This window comes from Sitophilus oryzae, unplaced genomic scaffold (assembly GCF_002938485.1).
Source record: "Sitophilus oryzae breed Bouriz unplaced genomic scaffold, Soryzae_2.0 scaffold_690_pilon_pilon, whole genome shotgun sequence".
Classification (NCBI taxonomy): domain Eukaryota; kingdom Metazoa; phylum Arthropoda; class Insecta; order Coleoptera; family Curculionidae; genus Sitophilus; species Sitophilus oryzae.
Window position 1 is genome coordinate 894847 of NW_022147296.1, and position 26216 is coordinate 921062.

At 32.0% G+C, this 26216-nt stretch overlaps 1 protein-coding gene across 1 annotated transcript; it reads left to right on the forward strand.

Annotated features, from left to right (window-relative positions):
- Positions 1-1051: 1051 nt before the first annotated feature.
- On the forward strand, positions 1052-1555 carry LOC115888205. The gene is made up of 2 exons (XM_030907839.1): positions 1052-1221; positions 1284-1555. The coding sequence occupies exons 1-2, from the start codon at positions 1053-1055 to the stop codon at positions 1553-1555; spliced, it is 441 nt and encodes a 146-aa protein (XP_030763699.1). The 5' UTR covers position 1052.
- The last annotated feature ends 24661 nt before the right edge of the window (positions 1556-26216 follow it).

A 26216-nucleotide genomic window follows, 5' to 3' on the forward strand; every position in this document is an offset into this window, starting at 1 on the left:
TGAAAATAGGGAAGTGGTATTATCTGACAACAAACTTCCCGAAATACAAAAAATCTTTTGATCAACAAAATATAAAACACCAAGAATCTTTATTCAATTCAAAAGATACATTTAATCAATTTTGGGAATTCACCTAATAAAGATTCTTCCGATGATGATTGGATACAATTAGCGCAAAATTCAAATCCAAATTTTATTAAAAACAATTCTTCCATATCTGAACCAGTATCTCCATTTTTAGAGCAATTTGATTCAGAAGCTGTCAATATTTCGTCAAAAAACATCATTTATTGTTAAAAAAAATTTAAGATTTCAAAAACACTTTAGTAGATTATCTGGGAGAATCTCTAGGTTTTGGCTCCTTCAAGTCTTAATTTTGAATGTGATAAAAAGGACAAAACCTATTATGAAAAGCTCATATATGCGAAGAAATGTTTTGACTCAATGGGGGATTCATTGTGTTAATTTCCAAATTTTTTTAATCTTAGACATAATTTCTATTGAAAATTATTTCATAACACAACAATTTATCATTAATAAAAAAATATCTTAGTACATAATTAGTCATTGTTTTAGAATTAAAATATCAAAATGTATAATTGCTCATCTTGTGGTAAAAATTTTACGCGTAAAGATAATCTAATGCGTCATATGAAAAGTTCATGTAGCAAATCAACTTCTTTTAAATAGATGGCTTTGCAAGAGCTGGGATGCAGCTGAAGAAAAACGTAAGATATTTTTCCTTTTATTTATAACTTTTCAAACCATCAAATTATTTCTTTACAGAGAAATTTTGTAATGATTGTAAGACGTCTATTTCCACAAGTTTGTGGACTGGTCATCTGCGATCTAATTCCCACAAAACCAATTCAAAATTAATAGAGGAAAAGGGAATTCAGATCATAAAGTCTGCTTTCAAGCAACGTATAATATCCTATAGATTGTCAACCGAAGAGAATATACTAATTATTAAAATTATTTTCAACATTTGGAACCAAAATTTTGAAAATATGTTTTGATCAACTGACAAGACATCAATGTGTAAAATAAATATGGAATTATTTGGATATTATTTTCATCCTAGTACTGAAAACTATGATATCAAGTCTTTTAATACCCCCTTTAAATTAATTTGCAACAGTGGAGAAGTAAAAAACATAATGGAGAATCTTTTCATAATCATAGAAGAAAAGGCCGATGAATTTGCTGAAAGGGATTCTGGTAATATTTTATTATTATTTTTTTTTTAATATAAAATTATATTAATTTTATTTGATTTCCAGGATGGATAATGATTAATCTTCTCTTTTTGGAAGTTAACATTAACAAGTTCAATCCTTTGAAGGCGTCCTCGTTTGTTGAACTGCCAATTGAGATTGCAAGACGTCGAGCTGTCATTAATATATGGAACAATGACAACTACTGCTTTGCGTGGTCAATAGTAGCAGCTCTTCATCCTCCAACAGGTCCTCCTTTTGAAATATCATCATACCCACACTACTCAACAATTTTGAACATCACAGGTATCGATTTTCCTTATGTCATTAAAAGATAAAAAATTTGAGAATCAAAACAACATGTCTATTAATGTATATGGTCTAGAAAAGTATTACGATAAAATCTCAAATGATCAAAAATAGACCTATTATTGCCCTTTTTGCACGTTACATTCTTGTTTATGGCCTTCTATCTAGGGTACTTGGTGCGCAATAAAATTTGATCGTATTTTAGGCTTCAAAAGAGAGTAGTTCGATATTTATTGGACTGAACAGTAGAACTTCACTGCCAGAATTTCTTTAAAAATTTCAAAAAGCTGACTCTTCCTTCTTTATTCATTTTTGATTCCATTTACTTAATCCGAAAGCACATATCTGCTATTCCCGAAAGGCCATCTCATAACTCTCCACTTAGGAATACGGAGCACGATCTTTATATGCTAACCCCGGGTTCAGAACTACTTAAAGGTTCAATACTGCACAGGGTGTCCCACTAAGAATAGCTCTCGGGTGTATCTCGGAAAGTATTAGCCGTAGGGACTGCGGAAAAAAATATTTATAACTAAAAAGGCTATGGGAAATTGCTAGAAATTATTTTCAAGTTTGTAGAACGACCGCTAGGGGGCGCAACTGCAACAAAAATAAGAAAATGTTAGTTTTTACACAATTTTGCCTAGATAAGGTGTACTAATGTTATAGCTCATAATCTTCAGTAAATTTGAATATTTTTTGTTAAAGAAGCCTTCTTCTTCTTTTTACAGTGCCATACTCTATATAGAGCGTCGGCTAACTCTCGCATGTACTAGTGATATGTGTCATCAATGTTTCACAAGTACACAAGACCTACAGTTTATAGCCGAATCCGAACGGCACTATTTTTCCGAACGGCACTATTTGTACAAGGCAAATATACTCAAGGTGGTTTGCCATTGCATTCCTTGAGGTGGCGGCTCGTTGTTCGCTCTATTTAGATAAATAAATATTTTTATTTAAATAAATAAAGCGACCGTACTGGCTGGGGATCGAACCCAGTACCTTCCGCTCCGCAGATCGACACACTAACGCTGGAGCTACGGCCGGCCACTTGCTGGCCGGCCACTTTAGAGCCATTTTCCCCTATCTACCAAAATAAAATGGTGGGAGAAGGTTAGATCTGTTTTTATTTAAATATTAATAACTGGATGACTGGATGATCGAAATCCAACAAGCGAGGGCTCGCTTAAAAGAGCGTTCCTTACTCTATATTGTACCATATAAACAATAATAATAAGCTTCTGAACGTAGACGCTAGGGGGCGTTGTCTTACAATTTAACAAACATTGCGCGTTTTTTCAAAAAAATTAAATGCAATAGTATATGTAATTTTAGCTGATAGTAAAGAGTAGTAAAAGCTTAAAAAGTCAGCCAAAACCGCATTTTGATATCTTCTTTCAAACAGAAGATATTAGCAAAATTATAATAAATACCAAAAAATAAGCCCTAAATTACCTATATCCAACTGTTCTATAAGAATAGGACTTTCTGCCAAAAATTTTTTTGCTAAATTCGTGGGTACTTATACTTCACAAGACCCGATAAAATAATAAGGAACAAATACAAAATGATAATCAAGCATTTCCGCAGGAAATTTTTTATTTTCCTGAGTTCGTAAATACTTCTAAAAGGCAAAAAGATATTTATTTTTTATATAACTGTTTTCAGCTATTCTAAAGTCTATTAAATTTCCCCAGAAAATGGATACCGTTTATTTCCGCAGGAAAATTTTTATTTTCCTCAATTCGTGAATGCTTCTAAAAGGCAAAAATATATTTATTTTTTATATAACAGCTTTTCTAAAGTCTAATAAATTTCCTTAGAAAATGAAAACAGCTTATTTCCGCAGGAAAATTTGTGTTTTCCGTGGTTCACAGTAGCCTTTTAAAAACAAAAAATTATTTTTTTTTCTAATAACTGATTTCAGCTAAACGAAAGTTGACCCGAAGAACGGACAACAGATGGACTACAAAAATTACAGCATGGTACTCACGAAAAATTGAGAGTCCTGGACGAAGACGATGATCTTAGGAAATTAGCAGGGATAACTTGGGCCCGTATAGACAACAATAGACAACAATGGACCCAACTACAAAGAGAGTATCTAAATATGTGAAGGAGGCTACACCATAATTGGACTTGGTTGAATAAGCTGAAAATAATGAAGATGATATTATATTGTTTATTGGTTTTCATTATTTGTTTTATTAGCGTATACAATATTTTCAACATTGTATAAGCTAATAAAAGTCTGTAATAGAGGCATTTAAAAGTTAAACCTGCTTTATAGAAATACATCATACATATTATAAGACAGAAAATAGAAGAGTACGTCTTCTACTTTTATAGACAAGTGAGGAGAAGGTGGTAAACATGATATTGACACTTATTGCCTGTCATTTAATTTGAAAAGTAGATTAATAAATAACAGGGAGATTTCAGTGTTAATATGTATTACCATCAAAGACATTATAAAGATAGACCGAACATCTCATTCATAAATACTCGTTGGTAGTGTATAGTCTGTGAAACGAATAACTTTGAATTTGACAGTTCCCGCGGGCTTTTCTAGTGTAAATTTTATTAGGTTAGCAACTTGCGGCCATGCTGATGCAATGCCGTCTCTAATAGAACAGCCTCGGAGCGAAATTTATGACGTCCAAGGTTCGGAAGTAGTTAATTAAGACGTAATTTACCTGATTAACTACGTGTAGTTTTTCTTCAAAAACTACGTCTTTTTCCGTTAATTAATTACATGAAAACTACGTTAATAAAATATGTATTGGTATTATGAATAATTTTTCTTTGTATGAGGGATCTAAATAATATGATGTGAATGATTATATTTAAAGCCGTTTTCTTAAATACGTTATGTGTTTTTTAAAGCTTCAACTTATTATAACCTCACCTCAAACCTTTGATATTTGAAAGTTACATACATAGGTTACATAAACTACATTAACGACATGTAATGTAGTTTATGTAGTTTTTAAAAGTGACATGTAGTTTTCCGAACCCTGATGACGTCACGCTAGTTAGATACTGCGGATTAATTATGTTGTAGAATACATGGAAAACATAATTATTCCTCGTATGTGTAAATTTTTGGATTCTATTCGACACTATTTTTTTCATATGACACAACACTGATGAAGGCTATAAACGTTAGCTATAACGTTTTTTTTTTAAACCAAAAAAAAATAATGAAAAACCAAATGAAAACTTATTCAGCGTTTTTCCCGAACCTAAATCCCAAGAAAATCAAACATTTTATAATAATTTTACATATAAAATGAGAGCGATCTTTATTTCTTAGCCATCGCTGACGCCTTTTTTTCTATGATATTGTATTATTTGCAAATATAATTTTTCGAACATTCATGCTTGTAAAATATACATATAAATTTTGTGAATGCAAATAATAATATATCACTATTAGTAGATATTGAATGTTTTTTGTTAAATTAGATCGACTTCAAACCCTAAAATTTAAAATATATTTTACATTTTACCTATTATCTTATGTACCTATTCATTATTTGTATATTGTAAAACATTTGCTGCATTTGTATGGTTCATAGTTTATTTGCTAAAGTATTTATTACTATAAATAGGTATATATATATATATATTGTATTTCGTCCCACTGCTGCCAAAAGTCACTAACCTACTTTTTATCACTTCCGAGAAAAATGCGTCTAAAGATGAATTGCATTGCATAAAGATGTTATAGTTAGTAACTATTCGGTATTAAAATAAAACATAAATAGCCAGAAATCGTAGTTAATGACTTTTGCAATCGATTCTCCACTTCAAAACATAGTTAGTGATTGAATTTGGTTGTTCGGAAAAATGTTAGTTAGTGACTTTTGGCAGCAATAGAACGATTTATTAACTGTATATTATGTATATTTCATGTAAACTATATCAGTTTTAAAATACAAACCAAAAATATGAGGAATAATTATGTTTTCCATGTATTCTACAACATATTTATTAATCCGTGGTATCTAACTAGCGTGACGTCATTAATCTCTCCCCGTGGCTGTTCTATTAGAGACCGCATTGGTCTGATATTTAGAAATGTCAAAGGCTGATGACATTTTACTTTTGTCAATTATGACATTTCGCGTTGATTTTTGCAAGAAGAGGAAGAACTGTCACTTGTTTTATTATTTTCCTTTTCTATTTCACGAAAGTAAAAAGAGTTACCTATCTGATTCGTTCAGGCACACATTTTAAAGAATATCAGTAACTTTTTGGATAGAGGGATTTTATATTTGCCATGTTGGTAAAAAATAACGGTCAAAATTCAAAGTTATTCATTTTATAGACTATATCAAACATTCCAATGTGTCAGACAAGGACAGAAGAGACAGAGAAGTCTAAAATTTCCGACCTCGGCAACTAGGCACATTTGGATTGTTCTAATGGTCAGTGGCGTATCGTTTTTTGAAACGAATATAATTAGTGTAAAAGTAAATTAATTAGTAAAATTTTTACTCCATATTAATTACTACATCAACACTTTTTCGTCAGATGAGTTTTGTTATAAGGTCTAATATAATAATATAATTAATATCCCACATATACCTGTGTTGAAACGTTAGTAGGTAGTTTTCGAAAATTGCTTTAATGTCGATTTTCAATTTAAACTTTCAGTTACTTCTATATAAACTTTCAGTTACTTTTGAATATTTACAGGGTGACTCAGGCTTCCGAAACAGTTCTATATTAGGTTTGTGGTTGGTGACTTTTCTTTCAGTTTTTTTTTCGGAATATGGAAGCAATGGTAAAGGACATTTTAGACATTTTTGTAAACATAGGTGGTCGGAACATATTTTCAAACTAAAGTTCTAGATTTGCCGTTAAATTTCCATTCCAGAAATACCTAGGGTTGCCACCTGTCCTTTTTTTGAAAAGGACAGTCCTTTTTTTGAATAACTTGTCTTTTTGACTTTTTTTGACTTAAAAAGTCATTTTTATTTTCGTATTTTCCCTGAGAAAATTACCTACAGCAAAAAATTTAATTAGAGATGTTATAAAACTTATAACATAAATAAATAATTTTTTCTTGTTTAGAATAGGCAACATTATTTAGAACTTCCCATTTAATCTGAAATGATAGTTTAGGTTTTAGTTTTACCTTTTTTGATCTTAAAAAGAACTTCAAAATTAGTAATTAGTAACGATTTAGTTAGTTCGCAATCGATAACTTCCTGTGAAGTACTGTGTAATAGTTGTTCTTGTTTTAATAGATTGATTACAAATATAATTAGAAATTATTTTGATTGTGAGGGGCTTCCTTGCGGGACGCCTATGTACAATTACGACGGAAATATAAAATGTCAAAACAATACCCACCTGTGAAAAGACAAATTCGGGTAATTTGAGCTTATTTTTCCACACACTTGACACTGTTGTACCATACTGAATTCGCAGATTCAAAGGTACCTTAAACGAAAACAAAAACCACCGAAAAACACTGAAAAGTTCACTTTCGTCTTAATTCCGACTTCAAACACACCGCCAGCTAAACGTAGTACGCTATAATGGACCATGGGCCGTCGCGAGGGGGGGGTGGGACGGACGGCTCATTTCATTCTGGAAGACTAGCAGCGCCGTTGCCAATAGTTCTACACGTTTCAGCACATTAAACAGTAAACATGTCCTTTAATTGTAACGCATATATCCTCTGGTTAATAACATATTATTATGCATGCTTCTTTAAAAATAAACTATTAATTTAATTAAGAAACTGAGATTTATTGATATCCGGTAAAGGTTTTAAAGTCACCTTTTCTGCAAATCAAACTGAGTAGATAGGCGCAAATTTGAGATGTGGCAACGTCGCCTTCTCTATCTCAGTTGGTTTTTACAGTACGTAGTCAACCTCCGATTGTTTGATCGGGTTAAAATATCTAATGTGATATCTGTACTTACTAAATCTATGATTACCATACTATCCGTCGTGAATTAATAAAACCGCTGGTGGTTGCTGTGGAGTTAGTGCGGCGTCCAGTCCAGCCAATCAATTGTCTATTGCAATATATATTATAGACAGTTCGAGGTTTTGGACAGGAATGGGAAAAACCATCTAATTAAAATGTAACAGGAATTACTCGTTAATTTTTTATTATAACTAAGTGCTATATAATGTACAGTACGTCGATCCATTCGGTATTATCGGGGTATCCGTAAGGGGGGAAACAATATTCTCTGTTTATTTCTTAACCTAACTTGAAATAAAGATATTTCTTCAGAAAATGAAATACTGGGTTTAAAGGATATAGCCGGATTAATATGGAAAATCTGCCCCAGCGGCTTTTTTGACTCGCACTCAGGGGATCGATTTGGTGTCAAATCAAAATATTTCACCTAAATTTTTAGCTCTTTAACTCAAACGGTTTTCGAGATTTTCAAAAAAACCTGTTTTTTCAATTTTATTTTTATTTTTATAGTAAAAATCAGAACTAATTATTGATGATTTTTTTCTAACACTTAGAAGTCTGAGACATGAAAAAATAATATGATCATGATTCTTAAACGAAAAGCCGATTTTTAACGGAGGAAAGAAAATTAAAATCTTCATTTTTTTAATCTTTGTGAAATAATTCATTCACTAACAATAGTCAGAAAATGTCTTTTATACTTCTTTACACTCAGGAATTTTTTAGAATTTTTTGAAGTGGTGGAACAATATGAAAAAAAAAATAAAAGGTCATTTTTTTCTAAAATCTTCTGTTTTAAATAACTTATATTTTTGTTTAGTTTAAAAAAGTGTGTTAGAAAATATTTTTTCGTTAAAAATACATCCTTGCCAGAAATAAACATAAAGAGTATTATAAAAAAATTGGTCAAGTGCGAGTCGGACTCGCGCACGAAAAGTTCCGTACCATTCATTATCTATACAACATTAGACACTATATTATTATAAACTTTTTTTTAAACCTATTTAGCTGAAATTTTAAATGCGCCTATAAGTAATTTAAAAAAAATGAAGAAACACATTACTAAAAATTGTATCTATCAAAAATAAATATGTAAAAAGTAAAAATAAATATGTAGAAATATGTAAAAATAAAAAAAAACGATTAAAAAAAAGTCGCCTTGACTAGGATTCGAACCTGCCTTACTACGGCTCCAACGTCATAGCAGCGTAAAGTCTTAACGCTTTAACCACGCGGCCACCAAGGACTTGAAAGATTCTATGTAAAATTCTTACTTAAAAGATAATATTTAGTGAAAGTACTTTTTTATTTATAAACATTTATTTAATTCTGTTTTTAGTATTTGTTCTTATAGCGGCAACATAGATACATTATCTGTGAAAATTTCAACTGTCTAGCTAGCTATAACGGTTCATAAGATAGACCTTTGTGACAGACGGACGGACGGACGGACAGCGCAGTCTTAGTAATAGGGTTCCCGTTTTTACCCTTTGGGTAGAATGTAGAAAGTAGAATGTTTAGGTGGGGAGTTAATCACCGCGACCTTATAGATTTATTGTGTGTTCCTCTTTCTTGAGTTATAACGAGTTATAATTCATCATACAGTCTCAGGGCTTTAATAAAAGGCAGTATCTGAGACGGCTCCACAGAGGCGAGCTCTCCATCCTCGACATCAGACATTCATGTTCTGAAAATATTCATGGCACGAATGGTCGTCGTCTCGGCGCACTCTATGACAAGGTGTTCTGGTGTTTCCCCATTTTCCCCACAAATCTACATTCGCCGTTGTTTCTCCTCAGCTTCAGCCTACTGAGGTGTTAGTTGGGGAGACTACCCTTTGAGGGAATGCGGCTCGGGCCCCCCGAGGGAGCATTCCCATATCTATCACATACTATCGCGAATCAAGCAGAATCGGGCGATCCCGAACTAAGTTCTTATCTATCACATGTCTTCTTAACTACTTAACTAGCACACGCTATCGCGAAAATAACTTATTACTTTACACTTGTTCTTGTGCGATTTTGTAGCTGTGTTTTCCTTTTTATTTTGCAAAATAAAAATAACGGGAAATATGTGATTTTTCATTGGAGCATTAAATTTGACAAAGAAGGATGGATGTATAGATTTCTGTACCATCGAATAGAAATAGAACTAAGCTAGTTGGAGCATCCAAAAGAACATGAAAAATTATTCTGGCCAAACTAGTTAACTCAAAATCACAAAAACTCTAGTTCCCTAATGGTTGTATTAAGGGGACGATAAGGCAGCTGAGTTACGAGAGGTGCCCGAAACTGCCACTTTTTTTGGCAATTATTTCAAAGATGAAGTTACTCGTACAATAGACATCGGTAATATTGTGTCAACTTTCAACTTTCGCCCATGCTAAAGCAAGGAAAAATGAATTTTAACATTTTCATGTTCCTATTTACATTGTTTATTTTAATTTAGTTAGTTTTGTTGTTTTTTGTTTTTTTTTATTTATTTGATATTTTATATGTTTTGAGTTACATATTCTGTGTTGCAGTAATAAATAATACTATATAAAAATTAATTTGATAATGTTATTTCTAACCTAAAATATGAGTGCATATTATCCAGATTAGTATATTATTAAGTATTGAAATATGTAGGTGTAATAGGGGGCCCGGTAAAATTTTTGCACACAGGCCCGTGAGTCTGTTGTTACGCCACTGCGGAACCGTAATAAAAAAAATGAGTCCGAGAAGATTTAAAAAAAAAGATTTTAGAAAAAAATTAGTTTTTATTTTTTTTTCATATTGTTCCACCACTTCAAAACATTCTAAAAAATTCCTGAGTGTAAAGAAGTATAAAAGACATTTTCTAACGATTTTTAGTGAGTGACATATTTCACAAAGATTAAAAACATGAATATTTTAATTTTCTTTCCTCCGCTAAAAATCAGCTTTTCGTTTAAGAATCATGAACATGTTATTTTTTCATGTCTTAAACTTTTAAGAATTAGAAAAAAAATCGTCATTAATTAATTTTGAATTTTACTATAAAAATAAAAATAAAATTAAAAAACAGGTTTTTTTGAAAATCTCGAAAACCATTTGAGTTAAAGAGCTAAAAATTTAGGTGAATTATTTTGATTCGACACCAAATCGATTCCCTGAGTGCAAGTCAAAAAAGCCGCGGGGCAGATTTCCCATATTAATCCGGCTATACCTTTTACGAACGTGTTTTTAATTGTATAATTTTTGCTTAAAATGAGAAAATATGCACTCTAAATTCAAGCAAATAAGTTTGAAGAACTAAGTTAAATCAACTATAATATATCATAATTTATCTGAACATTATAGTCGTTTCATATCGGACTGAGACTGTTTAACTATTCAAGCACGAAATTGCCAACCTAAAAATAACGTCAGACGCTTAAATCCCTTCTAATACAAATGCGCCATGAGGCGCTTTAGTTATCGCTGAATATTCATGAGACGAAATTGTTTGGATAATATGCGTAATCAGCTGTTATTGATTTATAATATAACAAAGTTGCATCGACCGGTATAGCCAGGTTTGTTTAATATGTAAATCCCTTATTCTAACCAGGCAGCCTGAACGGATATCCCAAGAGAATACAGAAATCCCTTCTTCCCCTTTAATGGACAATAAAATAAACTCACCGGCCAAAAAAACGGGTACTAAAAACTAGTCTCAATTTCAAAGTTGGATTTCTCGCGAACCACTCTTTAGATTTTGATGATTTTTTTTTAATTGTAAATTCATTCCTTCTTAACGGATGCTACGTCAGAAATTTTTATTCCGAATTTATTTTGAGCATATACATGGCACAACAATAAGACGAAGTTTTTTGCCAAACTTTGTAACACCCTGTAACAGGCTGTAAAGTACGCGTTTGGGTCTAAAACATATTATAAAATAATCACAATCGGTTCTTCAAATTTTTTTTGTCCAAAAATTTCCTCGGCACCCCCCTGTCGATTTTGTCAAAAATGAAAATGTCTCAGATTGCCACTAAAATATACTTACAGATAGCTAATTTTACATAGAATCTACTGACAGAAACCGTGGAATGATATCTCTAATAGATTTTAAGCAATTTGAGCAAATGTGCGATTTACCAGCAAATATCTCGAGAACAAAATGTGCAAATCTCGAAAACGAAACAGTTTTGTAAAGTACGCGTTTGGGTCTAAAACATATTATAAAATAATCACAATCGGTTCTTCAAAATTTTTTCGTCGAAAAATTTCCTCGGCACCCCCCTGTCGATTTTGTCAAAAATGAAAATGTCTCAGATTGCAACTAAAATATACTTACAGATAGCTAATTTTACATAGAAACTACTGACAAAAACCGCAGAATGATATCTCTAATAGATTTTAAGAAATTTGAGAAAATGTGCGAATAAATCGATACATTTAGCAGCGAATATCTCGAGAACAAAATGTGCAAATCTCGAAAACGAAACTAGTAGCTATTGCTAAATCAAATCACATTGTAGCCTCATCTTTTGTGAACATTTTGTTTTTTTAATCACGACATTATCTCTGTTTGAATTGGAGATACACTGCTTTAAAACGAACGTCTCGGAAAAATGCTTCGCAGGCAAAAAGTTTTATGTGTAAATATCAGGGCATAGGCGAAAACGGATTTATGAGTATTTGCAATATGACATCAACGGTTGTCAAATTAAAAAAAAAATGCCATTATCTATGACGGATGTTCTCGTATTGTGGCTTTATTTGAGGATGGCCAAAGTCAACGTTATGTGTCCGATACCCGGGATATACCTCGAACAACAGTCCAGGATGCCTGTAATCGGTATATGGAAAAAGGAAATTTCACCAGGCGAGTGGGTTCCGGAAGAAAACGGAAGACAAATACAATTGACGATCGCTTTATTGCCCTGAATACTTTACGAAATCGTAGAATTACAGCGTTTCAGAATCAACATCTGCTACAAGCCGTGCGTAGAACTCAAGTCAGTGGGAGAACAATCCGACGAAGACTAAAATAAAACAGCTTGTCTGCAAGGAGGCCTGCCACAGGACCCCAGCTACTTCCAAGACATCGTCGAGCAGGTCTTCAGTTTGCGCGTTTACATGTGAATTGGGATATTGAGCAATGGACTGAAGTCTCTTTTCACGGATAAATCGCGGTTTTGCCTGCGAAGCATTTTTCCGAGCACGTTCGTTTTAAAGCAGCGTATCTCCAATACATACAGAGATAATGTCGTCATTAAAAAAATAAAATGCTCACAAAAGATGAGGCTACAATGTGATCTGATCTAGCAAGAGCTTCTACAGCTGCTGCACCCTACAGGGTGTTACCTAGTTCGGGTAAAAAACTTCGTCTGATTGTTGTGCCCTGTATATGCTCAAAATAAATTCGGAACAAAAATTTCTGACGTAGCATCCGTTAAGAACGAATTAATTTACAATTTAAAAAAAAAATCATCAAAATATAATGGAGACTGGTGCGCGAGAAATCCAACTCTGAAATTAGGACTAGTTTTTAGTGGTCGTTTTTTTTTCGGTGAGTGTTTATAAAAACACAAGATTTGCATAAATTTTACTACACCGAGTAAATTTTGTCATAATAATTGTAGGGTTCAGAGGAAAAACACGATAAGCGCCAACAACGCGAAGCTTCCATTGATGCGGGTGATGCGTCGCATTTCTTCAAAATATTGAAATACGTTTTTATTTAAAAAAGTAATTGAGATCTCCTACAGGCTTGGTGCATTTCAGTTGATTTCAACAATTTCCGACCGCAGCGCACTCTACGGCAGAAACCAGAAATTATCAATATATAGTTCACGCGCCGCGCCACGCCGCGCCGTCATGTCGATCGCATTAAAATAATATTAAAATCGGGGTTTTGTAATAATATTTAAGTATTTTGGTTTTTTTGCTAGTGCAGTTATTGAGACTATAAAACACTCAGATACGAGGTTTATGTGATGTAACGCTGTTTCGGGTAGTAAAAAATATGTGAAAAAGAATTCGAAGTAGGCGTGTTGTGACAATTTCAAATCTTAATAAAATTGCCCAAAAAAATGTTAAGGCGTAAAGGAAAGTGTAATTAAGGCGTTGTTGGGTGCAATAAATTCACAACACAACTTTCCCGGATATTCAACTTTCCCGAAACAACATTTTATAGCATTTTTTAATTATATTTCTTGTAAAACAATAACCAACAAGTATACACATTCATCAAACTATTTCTTGAAAAACTTATATAAAAGAGGGCCAGAATACTTCGTTTGTCTTATCGATTTTCAGGAAAAAGCTTTTTATATAATAAATTATTCATTCTAGTCTAAACGCCTGTCGGGTAAACATTGTGAGAGTTCATTCTACCTATTCGTCAAAATAATGCGTAATATTATTTGCTTATTGACAAAAGAAGATCATAAAGAAACATAAATTGTTTGATGTTAAGTAAAAAAAGTATTACTAAATGAGTTGTTCAACATTATTTGATGAAATAGTTAAAATAATTGATATTTACTTAATTTTTTATTTTGTGTGTATACATATTTATGAAAAAAGAAAAAATGAAGTTGATATATAACAGTTATTATATAACTGGTTGAATGTTGAATTCATTTTTGCTTTTGTCAACTTTCGTTTAGCTGAAGTCAGTTATTAAAAAAAATTGTCTTTAAAAAGCTACTGTGAACCACGGAAAACACAAATTTTCCTGTGGAAATGCGTAATTCCCAAATTTCGCACTTTAGAATAACTGAAATCTGCTATAAAAAAAATACATTTTGCGTTTTATTTTTAATATTTTTCAGAACATATAAACACAAAAATTTTCCAGCAGAAATAAGCTGTTTTCATTTTCTGAGGAAATGTATGAGACTTTAGAATAGCTGAAATCAGTTATATAAAAAATAAATATATTTTTAGCCGACCATACCAATAGGTATGGTAGGCTATTAAGATCGGTAAAATAAGTTTTTTTAATTTCACTCAAAATGAGTTATTTGGGTCATAAATGACTTAAATACAAAATATTTTCATGGTGTCTGTCTGTTTGTCTGTCTGTCTGTCCGTCTGCCGTCTGTAACGTGATAACTCAAAAACCGCTGAACCGATTTTAACCAAATTTGGAACAAAAATACTGTAGCACCCGAGAATCTGGCTATTAGTTTTTGGTGTGGGTGGGAGGTTGGTAAGGAGGTATGGGAGTGGGTTAAAAATTTAAAAAATTCGTAACTCCAAAATTACAGTAGCTAGCGAAACGCGGTTTTCAAATTAAGATTAGGAATAATATTTGCAACAAAATTTGTAATATCAATCAGTCAAAGTTGCAGTTTTCGAGATATTAACATATTTTAGTATGGGCGGCTATACGTGCCTCCCGGCGCCAATTTTTGCCTTTTAGAAGCATCCACGAATTGAGGAAAATAAAAAATTTCCTGCGGAAATAAACTGAATCCATTTTCTGAGGAAATTTAATAGACTTCAGAATAGCTGAAATCAGTTATATAAAAAATAAACATATTTTTGCCTTTTAGAAGCGTTTACAAACTCAGGAAAATTAAACATTTCCTGCAGAAATGCTTGATTCTCATTTTCCATTTTTGTAAGCATAAATAAATAAAAAATTATCTTTTTATCACTTTTGAACCAAAAATAATTTAAAAGTGCCTAAAATGCTAAACAATCTAATAATAAATCTAATAATATTTTTACAAAATCACAGGTAATTATTAAAATATAAATACCACAGCTTAACACCCCCCACAATGAAAAGCTAACCAAAGGAACCCAAATTCTAACCAATCTAATAATATTTTTGCAAAATCACAGTTAATTATTAAAATATAAAAACCACAGCTCCACAAAGAAAAGCTAACCAAAACAACCCAAATGTTAACCAATCTAATATTTTTGCAAAATCACAGTTAATTATTAAAATATAAAAGAAAACTGCATGATCCAATGCTTTTTTGCTTTGAATCAGCCCTATTTACGTAAAGCTTTAATAAAAAACAAGAATAAGTGCGACATTCCGAGGTACTTATAGTTTACAAGAACCTGTATTATCTATTCTACAAGAATTTTATCCCTCGAAAGATGTTTTACCCCACCCAGCACCCCTATTCGCTCCCGGGTCCCGTCAGCTTCTAAACTGAAAAATGTATGAAAAAGAAAGTGCACAAAATGACATTGACATATTTCCGCAGAAATTGTTCTTATGTTTAGAAAAATGTCTGAAATACACCCCGAAGACTAGTTTTGATGTAACAGATTTCGGCTATACTAAAGTCCGAAAAATGAAAATGACGCATTTCAGTAGGAAAATTTTTGTATATTTGTACTCCTAACGCCTTCTAGAACGCATATATAAAGTCATTTTTTATATAACAGATTTCAGCTAAACGAAAGTTGAGCCCACAAACCTCGTACCTGAGTGTTGTATAGTCTCAATAACTGCACTAGCAAAAAACAAAAATACTTAAATATTATGACAAAACCCCGATTTCAATATTATTTTAACGCGATCGTCATGACGACGCGGTGCCGCGCCGGCGCGTCGCGTCGGCGTGAACTATATATTTATAATTTCTGACTTCTGCCGTAGAGTGCGCTGCGGTCGGAATTTATTGAAATCAACTGAAATACACCAAGCCCATAGAGCAACTGAAATTTTCTGTTTATAAAATGTATACACCATTTTTCCCCTTGTTTTTGATAGAAATTTAAATGTGTTTCATAATGTTTGCCATAGTACATTGTTAAAATAGGAGCGACCCTGAAAGCTTGATTAAATGCTCAAGTAAACCGTACGTTAGAAATTTCTTGTTGTTTCCAAACATATAAAACTGTTTTGAATAGAGTTCCAACGTTAACTTATTAAACTAAATACAATGTAAGCTATTTCTAACGCCACAGCAAAACAATCTTTCAACGCCTCAATTACGGGTAGGTATGTTTTCAACCCTTTTGGAAAACGAACAACTTCAATAATAGAGATTATTTACTGAAAACACAAGCCAACCATTCTGACAAGAACTTTGAATAAAATCCTCCAGTTTAAGAGACGGTTCTAAAGGAAATAATTACTGTTGGTTTCTCTAAGAAATTAATTCGGTTTCCAGACGTAAAATAATATTTTCGTAATGAACGCTTAAAGGGTCGGTATATAAATGTCCGAATAAGAAACCCTAATTCGTTTTATATTTAACTAGAGGTTAACAAATTACAATTAGTAGGTATAATTGAGTTAATCTGTTTAGATCATTATCAAGCAAGCAGGTATTATTACTTTTAAAAGTAGTATTTTATTATATCAATATGACACGAAAGATATTTTGAAAAAATACCCTCAGCTGCAAAAAAAACGGAACGGAAAAATTTTTGGTCTAGTTTAAAATGTTATATTTTTTACCTTTTAACCTTACAATTTCGGGTGGTTTTTAGCTTAAATATTACTTGTTTTTTTTAATTAATTAATAATTCAATTTAATTAATTAATAATTCAATTTAATTAATTAATAATTCAATTTAATGAATTAATAATTCATTGAATTAATTAATAATTCAATTTAATTAATTAATTAATAATTGAATTGAATTTAATTTAATTTGATTTGGTTTGATTCGATTCGATTCGATTCGATTCGATTCGATTCGATTCGATTCGATTCGATTTGATTTAGTTAAGAATTTAATTAATTAATAATTAATTTAATTAATTAATCTTCTTCTTTCTTCTTCTTTGGGTGCCATGTGCTATGCCGCACGTTGGCGATCATTCGTCTGTTTTATGGCTATAAGATGACAAGGGTGCCCTCTTCGGCTCGTCGAAATATGGTTGCGGCGTCAGGTATGCCACTCCAGTTTCTTATGTTGCGAAGCCAAGAATGCTGTTTTCGATCCGGTCCCCGTCGGCCTTCGATCTTCCCTGCAGTATCAACCTGGGTATGGAGTATTGACGTCCCCTTAATATTTGTCCTAGATATGATAATTTGCGTTGTTTTATGGTATCCATTAGTTGTCTGTCTACTCTGGCTCTTCTTAGGACTTCATCATTTGTTGTATGTTCCGTCCAGGGTATGCGCAGCAATCGGCGAAGTGTCCACATTTCGAAAGCCTCAATTCTGTTTATTGATTTTACCTTAAGTGACCAAGTCTCAGCGCCATACAACATCACAGGCCACACATACGATTGAATTACCCGTATCCTGGTATGTAGCGGCATATTTCTATGCAGGAGCAAATCCTTTAGTTTAAAGAAGGTTGTTTTTGCACGGAACTTAATTAATACGGAAATTAATTAATAATTAATTTAATTCATTAATAATTTAATATTATCTTTTTAATCGTTTGTTTTTATCTTTAATATTACTTATATAGCAGTAATTTAAAGTAATTATTTAATAATTTAATTTAATTAATTCGATACAAGTAATAGTTAAGATAAAAACCACTAGAAATTTGTTCATTCTTTTCAATTGCCATATAATTGACACATTGTTTTATTGAAAAAAGTATGGCTCTAGATCCTTTTTTAATCTAAATGAAAAAGCGCTACTAAAATTTGCAGTGAATGATAGAAAAATTTGATTATAAACTATGTGTATAACTTTGACCGCGAATAACTTTTAAAGGAATGTTTTTAAGGAAAAAAACAAAGAGACCTTTTGTTGTAGAGCGCAAAATTTTGTATTAGAATATGTCTTTGTCGAAGCTATAGGTTCGTTTGCTTTGGAGATAAAATATTAAATACAAAAGGTCAGAAAATCCCATGTTATTTAAATGGGAAAAGTATCATGATTTCTGCACGGTTTAAATTAAAAAATTATGAGTTTGTTTACGTTGGATAATTTTTTTAGACCAAAAACTAAAAGTTCAGAGGGCGGCAGCAAAAAAAATCAACTTGGGAAATAACGGACACCCTAGTGTATTACAAGGCGAGTCTTAAATAAGTACAAATATTTTTAGGAATAGTATATTTCGACCCAAGAAACACGGATTTTAGTTAAAAAACATAATTTCTCGATAATATGGCAAAGAAAAGATCCATTCTGAAAATATGAGTAAAAATCATCATCATCAAAAAACAGCTTAATGTCAAGAATAAGGTTAGGATTAATACTCGAAATAAAAAGCCACTATAAAACAAAGTAGTATTTGGAAAATAAAAACGCTACAATTCATCCCAAATACCAAAGCGATAGTCTAAGAGCAACGTTTTCGAGAAAGTATTTAAGAAAGCTGACTCTTTGATATGTCTTTTACTATGTTCTCTGGAACAGCATGCGGCCCATCTGCCTGCCGACACCCGTTGCGCTCACTACTGCGCATCGGAAGAAGATCCTATATTTTTTTTTGGATTTAGTCCGTTAAATTCTAGTATTGAATATAAATCGAATAAGTATCCATAGCGCAGCGCGTAGAGTTTCTGACAACAACCAAACCGAGGATTCAGAGTTCGCGACCGGGTTAGGTCAAAAGCTTTTTAATTTTATTTTCGTTTATATTCTGATAGTAAAGTATTAATTTTTTTTCTGAATCACCAGAATTATTTAATACTTTACTATCAGAATATGAACGAAAATAAAATAAAAAAGTGTTACCCTGACCCGGTCTCGAACTCTGACTCCTCGCTTGATAGGCGGACCCTCAACGCGCTGAGATATGGAGACTCGGTCGGTTTATATTCAAGGACTAATAAAAATATAGGATCTTCTTTCAATGCGCAGTAGGGACCGCAAAGTTTACCGGCAGCCAGACGAGCCGCATGCTGTTCCAGAGAGCATAGTAAACGATATATTAAAGCGCCAGTTTTCTTAAAATACTTGTTTTCCCGACGTTGCTATCTCTCGTACTGTGACGATTATTTATTATTTACAACGAATTTCTTTTGTATAATCGATTCATCTACACTGGCTACTCATACTATTTCAGAACATACTTTCCTTCAAATTGTATTTTCTTTGGCGTTGAAAGAAGTACGTTCGTTCCGTTTGCTTCAAGACAAATTATCGTTTTGTTGGCGGAGAGCTGGCACGCGAATAAAGCGAGCATACCACGTGAAAGAGAAATAAAAATGTTACTTTTATTTTTAGAACATATCCATTTCCTTAAAAACTACTCGATGCTATTTGATAAAAATGTTTTTAACCTGGGAAGTTTTATTGTAGCCAGCATTAATTTTGTTTCCAGGAGGCAGTGAAGAGATTTTCGGTACTTATTTATCCAATCAGCTAACACCGATAGAATTATTCGGCATCTTATTCTAAGCAAAGTTTATACAGGGTTGCTCACCACATACGACACGGAGTTGTAGCCAAACAATTAGATTTTTACAAATTGTAAGTTTTGGGTTCGTTGAAGGACTATTTGAGCTCTAATTTAAAAATATTTTTAAAAGATACAGAGTGTCCCAAATAAGTAAAAAATAGTATAGTTGTATTTTTTAAAATAGAACACCCTGTATATTTTACGAGAATCAAATGCACAATTTAATTGTCTATCAAATAATTATATTAGACTATTTTTACCTATCTCTTCAAGTTTTCATAGAAAATGCATTTTCTTATAATTTAGACCTCATTTATCACTATACCTATGGAATATTGACATTTTAGATTGTTTTTAAAGATGTAACAAATTTTCAAAAGGTACCAGATACTAATATTATCGATATAGTTCGCTTATTTCATTAAAATATAAAAAAAACTGTTTAAATATATTTTTAAAGAGGACCAATTGATATATGATCCCAGTATTCAAAACTAGATTAATTGACTGTTTACGTTGATTAATAATAATTGCTCCAAATACTACAAAACTGAATTTTGTATGTGTTTTATTAGACAGTGTGGTAAAAAGTAACTCCTTATAAATTTTATTTCATTTTTTGACGAATGCTTATTTATAACAACAGAGACGTTCATTTTCATAACTTATTTTTATAAGTATTGATTTCTGACTCAAATCCAGATTTATTTAGAATAATTTATTAATTAAAACAATTAAATATGTAATTAACTAATTTTTGGGCGGAAATAATGGTGGTATATTTAATTGTTATACATACTCTTTTACAAAGATTTAAATAGTTTTCTTTTTGTAAACAAATAGGCTTGCAATATTATTATTTTTACCACCTGTATATTTTGTACATATTATGTTGCTTTAAAAATATCTAAAATGTCAATATTCCATGGGTATAGTGATAAATGAGGTCTAAATTATAAGAAAATGCATTTTCTACGAAAACTTGTAGAGATAGGTAAAAATGGTGTAATACAATTTGATAGACAATTAAATTGTACATCTGATTCTCGTAAAATATACAGGGTACAGTAATTTAAATTAAACAAGTTATTGCCGTTTAAATCTAGTAATTTTTAATAGAAATTTTTGGACACTCTATATAAGGTAGTATAAATTTTATAATTGCAACACAATATCTGATCAATAAATAATCTTCAGTAAATATTTAGTATTAAAAACTTTGAAACCCTTGGAGAAATGAAGCCTTAATTTTTTTTCTGCAATTTCTTAACTTGAAAATATTTCAAAAACGGTAAGGTTTAAGTTCTGATTTACCCCTGTATAAGCCGACCTAACCGAACTATATAGTCTAGAGCTAGCAACGTTTTCGAGAAACTATTTTAAGACGTCTGGCTCTTTGATATATCTTTTACTATGCTCTCTGGAACAGCATGCGACCCGTCTGGCTGCCGATACCCGTTGCGTTCACTACTGCGCATCGAAAGAAGATTTTTTATTAATTTAGTCCTATCAATTTTAGTATTGAATATAAATCGAACATGTCTCCATAGCGCAGTGCGTAGAGTTTCCGACCACGAACCGATGATTCAGAGTTCGAATCAGGGTCAGGGTAAAGACTTTTTTATTTTATTTTTGTTTATATTCTGATAGTACAGTATTGAATAGTTCTGGTAATTAAAAAAAAAACAAATATTTAATACTTTACTATCAGAATATAAAAGAAAATAAAATAAAAAAGTCTTTGCCCTGACCCGGATTTGAACTCTGAATCATCGGTTTGTTGTCGGAAACTCTACGTATGGAGACATGTTCGATTTATATTCAATACTAGAATTTAAAGAACTAATAAAAATATAGGATCTTCTTTCAATGCGCAGTAGGAAACGCAACGTTTACCGGCAGCCAGACGGGCCGCATGCTGTTCTAAAGAGCATAGTAAAAGATATATCAAAGAGCCAGACGTCTTAAAATACTTGTTTTTCCGACGTTGCTAGCTCTCATACTAATATAAGCCATTAAAATAAAAAAAAATAATGCCAACAAATTTAACTACACTCTATGCCTAGATTAGCTATTTCAGCTATTAAGGTAAGTACGGAATTCCTTCTGCTACATTTGTTAGCATTAGATTCTCTGAAAGTGCATAAAGTGTAAAATTAGACGTAAATGTCGATCTAATGAATTAAGTCCTGAAATGCCTGGATAATCATTGTACGTGCTAAGTATTCTGTTCGAATCTAGAACCAAACAAACCAAATCTCCTCTTAAAAGGTATGATTTAGGCGAATAAACGTAGGCACTAGAAACTTGCCTACTCTGGCTTCGTAATCCTCCGGAAGATTTTAAATATTCATGCCGATTTGCGCACCGCAAATTTCAAAGTTTATCGCTAAAATTTTAACGAATCATTAATTATTCAAATTCTCTCTGGAAGATTAATTCGACAATATGCGTATTCGAAAACCATATTTATTTATTCTAATTTTCAAATAATTTATTTATAAACATCGACAAGCATTAAAAAGGAGTATAATAATTAGGTATGATTTATGTATTATACTATAATACTCGTAATTTTTTAACTGGGAATATTTTCAACAATCGCAGTTTTAAAGATATATTATTTTATTAAAATATACTAGTTGAAGCCTGGCGCATCCGCAACGACAGAAAAAAAAACTTTTTATTTTTTTTAATTAAATGAAAAACAAAAAATCCGGCGCCGACAGTTTTTAGAAGAGCCAAGTAGCTATCTTTTAGTAAAAAAGCAACTTTCTAGAGCAAGTCGTTACTTAAGTAGAGACGACACAGATAAACATTAGCATTTTATATATGTAGATTTTTTATTTAGAATATACCGACATAATAAGTTTGTTTTTGAAATGAAACTTCTTTACGCGCGATGGGACTAAACATTCAAGGCCATGACACTTCACGCATACTTCACGGCCTTGTCAAACGAGCTAGCAAGAAAAAGTGTTATAAGGATCGCATAATCGCGCAAACACCAAAAAACATTTGATTTAAAGTTAAGAAAATCATTATAATAAATTTGATACTGTACCTGATGGTGTACCATTATCCTCTGGCTGTGTGCTAGGAAGTAAATTTTCATGGATATTTTTATCAAGAGGTTTGTAGCTATCTAGCTCATTTGCCAGCTCAGAATTAGAATTATTACAGTTAAGTAACCCGCATTTTCATTGGAGAACGTTGTTATGTTTATTTCAAACCAATAATCAACGAAAATATTCGTATAATTTAACTAAATTACTGTAAATCACTATAAAAATAATGAACAAAACGTGTCAACTTGATGTAAACAAAATCAGACTACCCACAGCATAGAGAAATATAAAATAAAAGAGTTCCATAGTCAAAAGTTGGCAACACGTTTAACGAGGATCGATTGTAGCGCACCCTTGAGCCCTAACTGGACTAATAGAAATATGACAGAAGTAATCGGTAAAATAGGTATCTGCATTACCTACCACAAAAAAGGCGGGCAATTTAAATGTGAATTTAAAATTTTATGTATTTTTAAAAATATTACGAAATCAAACTGCAAAAAATATAATGAAAATTTATGTTTAAAAGCGGAATATTTGAAAAGTATAAACTACTAGCGTGTACCAGCGACTTCGTTCGCGTCGAATTAATCATTTGTAATGATGATGATAAAACAAAGCAAGAATTTCCATTAACGTACAAACTGGATAAAATTTTCTCACATTTATGTCAGCGTGAGAAAAAACAATATGGAATATGGCGATATTATTATATAACTTGGTAATATTTGGGGGTAGTTTCATCTCGTTAAAATTTGACTTTCGAAAAATCCGTTGGCCAAAAATAAGTTTTTACGTCAAGCAGTATAAGCAGAATCGTGGTTAAGAAATTACGCAACTTTTTGGAACACCCTGTATGATTTTTTAAAAAATTTCAAAATATGTAAAAAAACCAAATAAATTATGCTTGTCTAAGCGTTTTCCCGAAAGACTAACCGTTTCTTAAATAACAAATATTGTAATATTTGAGGGGCGTTTTCACCCTCTTGGAATTTGAGATTCGAGAAACCGCTCCTTATTGAACCTCTACACCCCACAGTCAATCCGTTTGCCAAAAATCAGCTTTAAACGTCAAGCAGTTTAAGCAGAATCGTGATTACTCAATGGTCATATTTTATGAAACACCCTGTATAAATTTATAAAAAATCTTAAAATATGTAAAACAACGAAATTATATGTCACTTTTTCAAATATGTCTACAACATGTTCTACAAATCATTCAATTTAATAGCCTGGCTGTTAGTAAGAAGTTTTACTTCAAATATGGGCCCATAGTGCACACTGTTTTATTTTATAAAAATGTGGGCTACGATTTTTGAGATACTTGACTAATAATTCATGTTCAAATTTTATTTTACGGTAAAAAAAAATTTGTGACTTTCTACAGGGTGAGTCTTAAACAAGTGCAAATATTTTCAGGGTTGGGAGATTTCGATGTAAGCAATATATTTTCTCTTTACCGTTTTTCAAATAAGTCCAAAATAACCGAGTTGTTTTACTTTGAAAATTTCACACCTCTACTTTTCAACCAATAACATGCTTTAATGTTGACTAGTTACCATGGCAACTGAAAAAATTTCCGGAAATTTTTTCGAGGCGCCACGAAACTTTAGTGGAAATTTTTTGACAGTTGAAAAGGTAAACATAAGATCTACAATCATAATGTGAATGAACTACAATGTCTATATATTGAAATATTACCCATTTGAGTTTTAGCATTTGATGTAACTAAGGTTGGTAATATTTTTTATTTAAGGAAATATGTTAGATATACCTACATATGAATTTCTTCGAAATTGCCATGTTCTAAAAAATATAGTTCTGCCGCCTTTATTTAACTAAAGCTGGTATTTTTCTATTTAACGAAATATGATGGATATATCTATATGATTTTTTTAGAATTTATTTCATGTTGAATTATCTTCAATGCCAAATCTTTAATGATATCGACTAATATAGCAAAATAATAACGAAACACATTTAGTAATTATAGGTTTTATTAATATTAAAAACACAATTATTGTAAATGTTTGTAGGCTGGCTTGAATTGGTGGTTTGAATCTGGGTATTTTCTGTTTTATTTTGCATTGTGCTCTGATCATGATTGAACTGGCTAGTACTTGATGAAATGCTCCTCATGGATTCAATCATCTGTTGATGATGTTCAGCGTCCAACTGTAAGTAAGGTTTGATCGACTGACTATTACTATGTCCAGTAATTTTAATGAGCTGTTGTTCACCAACTCCTTTCTTGGCCAAATTCGAAACAGCTGTTGCTCTTGCAGAATGATTGGTTATTTTAACTTTTTTAGTGTCAATTCCTATATCTGAAGCTGCTGATTTAAACCATGAAGATACAATGTTCTTACCAACTGGGCTATTCTTGTACCATCCTTTCGAATTGGGTTGATTCCAGTATGGGTTTGGTGTTAAGAATAGTCTGTCGGTTTGAATAAGATTTCCCCTTTTTTCCATCAACTTTCTAAACAAGCGAACCGGACACATTTGTGGATTTTCGAAATTTCTAATCAACCATTTACTATCCGACAGTTTTTTAGAACCACCTTGTGTGGTTTTAGAGAAAATTGGATTATATTCTATCCGACCTTTTGGGTTTCCGAAATTATCAGTTTCTTCTTTGAAGTATTGGATACAAGCAGAATGTCCTTCCCCTCCTCTCCATGCCAGCTCATGTGAAACTATGTGAAAAAATTTACGCTGCAACCCATCTGGAGTATTTTCATCCCACATTTCAATAATTTTTTTGTATTCGTCACTGGTTAAGGCTGAAGCACTCACTTTTCTTTTTGCTGAATCTCTCTGTAGTATTTTGCGCTTAGCATCGCGTGCAGCTCTGGCGGTCACAAATTCCACATCAGAAAACGGATTAAATTTTATTTTATATTTTTCGTAATAAATTTCTTGCAACTGCTTAGCAGTAGAGTTCCACATCACTTTGACCACACTTTCCTTATAATCTTCAAAATTTTTCTTTTTCATATTAAATGCGTAGTCCTCCAGTATAGTAGCCAGCTGTACTACACTCATACACTCATGAATATTATACGACTTTTCATCACAAAATTCAACAAACTGTTTCCATACACTTGATTTTGATTTTCGGGTGTTGTTTGAAGGTTTTTCTTGAAGGTAATTTTGAACTTCTTTTTCAGGCCATTTAATTTAATTTAATTTAATTTAATTTAATTTGGATTTAATTTAGTTTAACTTCGTTTTTAACTCCATGTAATTTTGGATTTGATCTCCATTTTACCTTTTTGTACTGCTGGATCTATTATTCGTTGCCGTTGCTGCCGTTTCTTCTTGCCATGAGGTCCCTACGTCACCCTTTGAATAAGAGGTCACCCGTCCGTGTTCACCATGTGGTTCTGAGCTAACCATCACCTCATCACCTAG